Here is a 7,500-nt window from a genome sequence, read left to right as displayed (position 1 = left end):
TGTCATGGAAACAGATTGTGACTGTGCTGCTGTGACACCATGGTTTAGCCCTCCATAAAAACCTGTCTTAAGCTTTCTGGCCCTATTCAGCATGAAATACAAGCCTAGAAATAGATTCAGTACGTAGCTTCAGTATTTCCTTTTTATTGTCCACATTTTCTAATGTTTGAGGTAAGAGTCAGCTAGTGATCCGTCCCTTTGGATAACTGGGCTTCAGCAGAGCCAGGATGAAATGAAAGAAGTCTGGAATAAGAGTTTTGCAGGCCCAGGTTATTTTGGTACCTTTCAGGCAGAGCCCCGTTCTTCCAGAGAGTTCGGAAGGGAAGGGTATTCGATGCATGCATGCTGTTTGCCAGCTCCTGCCACATGAATTGCAGGCAGAAAGCACGCTTGTCTGTCAAGGCAATGCATTCTGGTAAGTGTAGTCCTGCTGTGAAAGGTACCCCAGGCCTGTAGAATGTACCAGGATGCACTGCGGTGAACTGTCCCACACTGCACTGTGTACATGGAGTCATATGGTAACGCTAAACATGTTCTATATTTCATTATTTTTCTAAATTCCCAAATTTCCAATCCTTCTAACTTAAACCATCCATCAAGGCTTGTGTTTCTCCAGCAGTAAGGAAATCTGTTATTGTGAAGAAACAAAACTGGAAGTGGATGAACCCGGGGTGTCCAATCCCAGTCCTGGGGAGGGGAAATCCACTCCAGCTTTAACAGGTAACATGAGATCGTGAACCACTTCAGGGTCTGGATGGTTGAGTTGCATCAATGAAACCATTTAGAAAAGGGTTGGAACAAAGACCCGGACTGGAAAAGCCAGCTTTGGCCATCGCTGGTTTACATACAGCCTTTCAGTTATACAGCTGAGCCATTGTCATGAAATTTGTTAGCAGCATTGTTCAGCACACAGTAAGACATTGACAATAGCAGATTCTGGCAGCCTGTCTGTCCATACATTCAAGAAGATGAGAAACGGGTATCTCTGGGGCACAGTTTTATTTATTTTTTTGCTCACATTTTTTTGAGGGTTTTTAGAAAATATATCAAAGGGTTTACTAAAATGTACTTGTAAATAACATAATGGGGAAAAAAATAATACTCCAGACAGTAAAAATAAAACCCATCACACAGGGATGCTGTGCAGAGACTCTGCACATGTAACTGCTGTTTCAAGTTAATAACCCATCACACAGGGATGCTGTGCAGAGACTCTGCACATGCAACTGCTGTTTCAAGTTAATAACCCATCACACAGGGATGCTGTGCAGAGACTCTGCACATGCAACTGCTGTTTCAAGTTAATAACCCATCACACAGGGATGCTGTGCAGAGACTCTGCACATGCAAGTGTTTTCTCTTTTTTTCACTCATGCCTTCCTTTCCTCCGGCTCCACGTGGATCTCGATGGCGTGGACGGTGGCTCTGGGCTCCGGGCCCTTGCGAGGCGCTTGCACGCTGAGGATCCCGTCGTGGGTGAGCGTCACCTGCACTAGCAGCGGGTCCACGCCCATGGGCAGGATGTACGTGCGAGTGAACTCGCGGCTCACGAAGCCGTGCTTGTCCACTTGCTGAGCGTGTCTGCCGCTCACCTCCAGCAGGTTGTCCACGGTGCGCACCGACAGCTCGTCCGGGGTGAAGTGGCACACGTCCAGCAGCACTTGGAACCTGTCGTCCCTGATGTCCACCTCCGAGAAGCCGCGCTCCAGCTGCTTATTGATCCGGGGTCGGATGTAGTAGCCGTGGTACAGGGTAGGAGCCAAAATATCCTGTGGAGTCAGACCTGAAAAGCATGAGAGAAGCACTGGCTTAGTTTAAGCTTCGTTATTAGCACCCATGCGCAGTGAGGCCAGACCAAGCTGTGGAAGTGATGCAACCAGCGTCCGAACGCAAGCCACCGCGCTCCATGGAGAGGTGTTTATAATTGTCACTGCTTCCAGTTTTCACAACCTAAGAAGTTACCAAGGCTCTGCACCCAGGCTGGGAATGAGAATTAATCCAGCACACAATGTTAACAGCGTGCTAGATAGAAACATTGGTTAACAAGGGAACTGTCTGAACAAAACATATTGAAGACGTAACGTTCCCCTCGTAAAAGCCCACCGTAGTAAAGAGTAGTAAAGCCCAGTGAAAGCATGGTAAAGAGCATTGCAAAGACGTTACAAAGCAGGGTAAGCTGTGGTATCTGTCAACTAGAACTATGTGAGCAAGCATGGGAAAACTGCTAAATGATTTGATTTCCATGTGAGATTTCTTTTCTGCTGCTGTCGTTTCAGTTGTGTGAGCACTAAACGGGTTTGTGAGTTTGCAGCTTTGTTTGTGCTTACCTTCTCCGAAGTTCTGATCATAGATACGGCTGGGTGAAGCCAGCTCGTACTCCACACTCATGGGGTACGCGTGGGGGACGGTGCGGGCTTCCATATCTCAGCTCAGGAGGAAGAGGATGGGGTGCAGCACTGAAAGAGCTTCAGGACTTGAGAAGACACAGCCACTGACTGCACAGTGAACTCCAAAGAGAGCTCTGTGAGCGAGCGGGTCAGTCTGTGTGTGTGTGTGTGGGGGGGAGACTGCACGACTAAAATAGCCTGAGACAGACGCTTCAGTAAAGAGGAGCAGCTTATAAACACTGATTATTTTTCCGACACAGATAGGAAAGGCATGTCTGCGTGGTTCACAGACATTCCAGCAATGTCCAGCAGTGGTTTAGGCAGATCCAGTCCCTTCAGCCTATCTTCATACCTGGGATCAGAGCAGATCCAGTCCCTTCACAAAACCTTAACAAAACTGACAAGTGTTGGCTTTGCTTTTGAATGCCTGATTGCTTAACGTGGAATTAATGAAATACTTTTTATAAAACTTGTGTGCACTTCTATTCACTGTGTTGGTCTTAAATTTCATTTCGGGGTCAAGAATTTTACTGGCTGCAAAGCCTGTCCGTCAATAAGGGGAAGCGGCTGGTTGGTTTATGACAAGAAAATTCCTGTGAAGTACTGACAGGCCGTTGTACAGACAGCGTTCATAAACCCGCAGAATACCCCTGAGTTAAAGAATGACCTTACCAAGGGTCACCACACATGGAGAAGCATTTATCCACAGGGAGGTAAATGTGTCCTGTCTCTTTATTAATCCCAGCGGGGAGGGGTATCCACCACCCACAGGGGATACGAAATCAATCCGACCCCTCCACAGTGTCTGTCACTCCCCTTGCTTTCTCTTCAGCTGCTGAAATCCAGATCTGGAACTGAAAACATACCATTAACGATTCTCGTGACAGAAAGGATCTCAGCTGAGCTCTGGCGTCTGTGAAATAAGCACGGTCTGAATCATAGACTTCATTAGGATGCAATCAGATCCTTCTAGTAAATCAAGGTCAGCTGACAGCTCACATAATCAGCGTCGTGTCCCTCTCTGTTTATAGGAATGATCTGCACTGCACAAGTAGGGTGGACATTCCACATGGCAGTTCAGTACTAATGACCTGTCAATCAATGAGAACAGGATGGTACAAGCAGTATCCAGCCTGCCTCTGACTGTCTTCTTAATATAGGAGGAGAAGAAACAATCCTGGGGACTTTTTAAAAGGTAGTAATGCCCTCATTAGAGCTCTCTGAATCATGTGTAACATCCAGGACACCAGGGTGCAGCTCTACCTGCAACATTCCCCCCAGTGAAAGCGAGAAATAACAATCTTGTGCTGTTTCTTACACCCACTAGAGTGTTCCAGGGGCGCAGGGTAATGTTATGTGCTGTATTAGATATGATTCAAAGTTTCAGGATGTGAGGACTAACACAGAAAATAATATACAAAGTGTAGACCACAAGAACACATCAGTAAAGACACCTAACTTTATCTTTGTCCCAAACAGGGAAAAAAAATAGTTAGTCCTTCCAGAACCCTCAGCCTAACCCTCACCCTTCCAGAACCCTCACCATTCCAGAACCCTCAGCCTAACCCTCACCCTTCCAGAACCCTCAGCCTAACCCTCACCCTTCCAGAACCCTCAGCCTAACCCTCACCCTTCCAGAACCCTCAGCCTCACCCTTCCAGAACCCTCACCCTTCCAGAACCCTCACCCTGGTTTGCTGGAATGGTTCTTATAACTGCCTGCCTGGGATTAACCGAAGAGGCTCCAGATACACACACTGGATTCAGTCCGATGCCACTCTTGTTTTTCACCTGGCTTTACTCTCTGTTGTGTTCGCTCCATCGCTAGCTGGCACGACTGCCTCGCTAAAAACAACTCTGATGGGTTTTGATTAGTTCCATGGCCCCGAGCCCCAACCCAAACCAGGGCTGCCTGCTCAGTGAAACACAGAGTCATCCCACTGGCATCCCGAGCGCTGCCAAGTCTATGCGACAGCGTCCAAAAAACAGTGTGCTGACAAACCCAGACTGGGAGAAGAAAAACTTTCCAGTGATGTGAGCATTGTTCAAATCCCTCAGAATAATACAGCCCCGCGCTGAATGAAATCAGACCACTGATTTAAATACCCAGTGAGAGGGAGGGGGAGAGAGCGCCTTACTTCAGCGTTCCAGAACGTTCAAGCGGAGGGGTGGGCGGGGCTGGGGTGGCAGCGCTGGGTATTTAAGAGGGTAGCGCTGTGAAGAGACCGTGTACACACAGCAGACTGGACAGCAGCAGCAGCAGCAGCTCACTTTTGAAAGGCTGAAGATGGACATTGCTATACAGAGCCCCTGGATCCGACGCCCCCACTTTCCTTCCTTCTTCCCCTGCCGGATCTTCGACCAGAATTTCGGGGAGCACCTCTCAGAGGGCGAGCTGTTCCCCTCCTTCCCTTCCATGTTCTGGCCCAGATCTTCCTTCTTTCGGATGCCCAGCTGGGTGGATTCAGGACTCTCTGAGGTAAGAAGAGCACTTCACTGGGCTCTGTTTCAATAAACAGACCCTAATCCTGCCAGGTGTATTGTGCACAGTGAACCATGTGTGTCCACGTACAGGGACAGATCCATTCGAATAGGTTGATAAATACAACAGCTAGGCTGCTCTCTCGTTGTTCTCTGTGGAGGTCTGCTGCCGTTCTGTTAGAACAGAACTTTTTATCTTTTATCTTTACTGGAATAAAACAAAGTTTTATAGAAGAAATCTACAGTGTATCTTATCCTTCTATTGTTGCATATAATTCCCAATGTATTTCACAATGCAGTTCAAAACAAACAGCATGCAGTATTGTGATTCATCCAGTATATATATATATATATATATATATATACTGTATATATACATATATATATATATATATATATATATATATATATATATATATATATATATATATATATATATACACACACACACACACAAGAGGTTTAAATGCTTAAAGAATCCTTCATTTCAGGAGAGGAGTTCTGCCCCCTGCATGTTGTTTGCTGTTATTATTTCTGTTTTGGTCACTGTTTACAGTCTCAGCTTTCACTCCAAGGACACTTTGTAAACGATGGAAAGAATTTCCTCAGTGGAATGCAAACCACCCCCTCCCAGTGTCACAACAATGGAGTAGAGTGTGGGGTTCCAGCAGGGGATAGAGTCTCAAAACAGTGACACAGCAATGGAGTAGAGTGTGGGGTTCCAGCAGGGGATAGAGTCTCAAAACAGTGACACAGCAATGGAGTAGAGTGTGGGGTTCCAGCAGGGGATAGAGTCTCAAAACAGTGTCACAACCATGGAGTAGAGTGTGGGGTTCCAGCAGGGGATAGAGTCTCAAAACAGTGACACAACAATGGAGTAGAGTGTGGGGTTCCAGCAGGGGATAGAGTCTCAAAACAGTGACACAACAATGGAGTAGAGTGTGGGGTTCCAGCAGGGGATAGAGTCTCAAAACAGTGTCACAACAATGGAGTAGAGTGTGGGGTTCCAGCACTTACTCCCCAGCCCCCAGTGGGTTATGACTGGTTTGGTCACTTGATGGGGTGTGTGATTGCTCTGTGAAGATATCATGCTTCTGCTTGTAGATGAAGCTGGACAAGGACAGGTTCATGGTCAACCTGGATGTGAAGCACTTCTCTCCTGAGGAGCTGGGAGTCAAGGTGAACGGAGACTTCCTCGAGATCCGCGGGAAACACGAGGACCGGCAGGTAAACACACACGCCTTCCTCTCGCTTTCTCATCACTGAAAGGCTATGAAGCCAGCCGCATAGCTCCAGATACAATACAGGTTTCTGCAGGTAGAGCTCAGGTAATAAAAACAGGTGCTGTGACTTTTCAGAAGGACTATGAAGATATGAATGAAGAGCAACAGATGGCCATGTGTGGCGTTACCGCAGTGCTTTCTGTATCTTTGTCACTGTCTGCAGCTGTAATGGTAATACGACTCAGGTCGCCTCCCCTATCATCTTTGTACAGTTCCCCTATCATCTTTGTACAGTTCCCCCCGGACGCATTGTGCTAGACTGCCCCTTTCTTTCAAAAAGCCTGTTGCCCTGTTTCAGTAACGGGACGGCACAGAGTGAAGATAAACATGGGGTGTCCCAGCCGCACTGAGTTAAGGTCTTGGCTGAGGACCTGCAGGGGTCACCAGGGGTCATTGTTCTTTACACTCCCGCTGACTGGGTTGCCTCACCGTGCCTCAGGGACCCGTATTAAAACCTTTACGACAGGGAAGAGGGTTTGCACATTCTCAAGAACCACGCTCGCCTCACAGCCCTCAAGCCTGACAGCAAAGGTGGAGCGCTCTTTGAAACCCTGCCGTCCAGCTGAGTGGGGGTCTGGCTTGCTCTGGGAGGGACTGATCACTGCAGGGAGCCACACCTGCCTCTCCCTTTGCCCTCTGTAGGAAGCCGCGAGGGGCGATTCCGTTGACAAGCCAGTGACAGGGACAGAAGGGCTCCGTTCTGCCATAGTCCCCAGAAACCTGGTGCAGTATTTGTTTATTTATGTAATCTGTATACAGTCCTTTACTAACTGAAATATTCACACAGGCAAGGTGCAGGGCTAGCTAGTTTCAAACACCAGTGCCTTCCTCCGAAGGAACCGAATTGTCACCTGAAAACTCGTAACCTGTGAAACCCGAATTCCTTCATTCGGTTGCCTTTGTTAGTATAACGTATAGACACTGTATATAAACCCCACAGTCACCTATAGGGAAGCTATGAGAGCAAACAGCACAGTGAAAGTGTTCCAGAACATTCTCCTCAATACATTAGCAATACAACTCCAGATCTGTTACTAGAACTGCATGTGTGCCACGAGTGTGCGTGTGCGTGTGCGTGTGCGTGGGCACGTTTATTTGCATGGCATTCCTAATCACTGAGGTAACAAATGGTAGTGTCAGCAGTTGGCAATGGTTAAAAGGGGGGCCATTGTTGGTAGTGCTAATAAGAGGTAAGAAATGGACTTTCAATCCTTTAGCACTGCTGTAAAGGGGAACTGAGACTGCTTGTGCTAAAGCCTGTGTGTGTGTGTGTATCTGTGTGTGTGTGTGTGTGTGTGTGTGTGTGTATCGCGCCCCTCTCCTGTACTCACTCCACACCTCCCTCTCTCT

General features: G+C 47.5%; 3 protein-coding genes across 3 annotated transcripts in view; 1 reads left to right on the top strand and 2 right to left on the bottom strand.

The window, feature by feature from the left end:
• Window positions 1-984: 984 nt before the first annotated feature.
• LOC117397289 (heat shock protein beta-2-like) lies at window positions 985-2,465 on the bottom strand. The gene is made up of 2 exons (XM_059009702.1): window positions 2,328-2,465; window positions 985-1,783 (listed from the first exon to the last, which is right to left on the bottom strand). Exons 1-2 carry the CDS (start codon window positions 2,419-2,421, stop codon window positions 1,371-1,373), a joined length of 507 nt encoding a protein of 168 aa, XP_058865685.1. The 5' UTR covers window positions 2,422-2,465; the 3' UTR covers window positions 985-1,370.
• A 719-nt stretch (window positions 2,466-3,184) lies between these two features.
• The window catches only part of LOC117397375 (cilia- and flagella-associated protein 68-like), a 9,354-nt gene continuing 5,038 nt past the window's right edge, over window positions 3,185-7,500 (bottom strand). Inside the window, exon 4 of the mRNA XM_059009706.1 lies at window positions 3,185-3,241. Coding sequence (XP_058865689.1) covers window positions 3,216-3,241 — 26 coding nt within the window. The 3' untranslated portion in view covers window positions 3,185-3,215. The remainder of the gene's footprint in view (window positions 3,242-7,500) is intronic.
• On the top strand, window positions 4,607-7,405 carry LOC117397282 (alpha-crystallin B chain-like). Its single transcript, XM_059009707.1, has 3 exons — window positions 4,607-4,865; window positions 5,972-6,094; window positions 6,793-7,405. Exons 1-3 carry the CDS (start codon window positions 4,674-4,676, stop codon window positions 6,922-6,924), a joined length of 447 nt encoding a protein of 148 aa, XP_058865690.1. The 5' UTR covers window positions 4,607-4,673; the 3' UTR covers window positions 6,925-7,405.

This window comes from Acipenser ruthenus, chromosome 39, assembly GCF_902713425.1.
Source record: "Acipenser ruthenus chromosome 39, fAciRut3.2 maternal haplotype, whole genome shotgun sequence".
NCBI classification, from domain to species: Eukaryota; Metazoa; Chordata; class Actinopteri; order Acipenseriformes; family Acipenseridae; genus Acipenser; species Acipenser ruthenus.
Note: the sequence above shows the minus strand (reverse complement) of the source record. Positions and strands in the feature narration are given on the sequence as shown.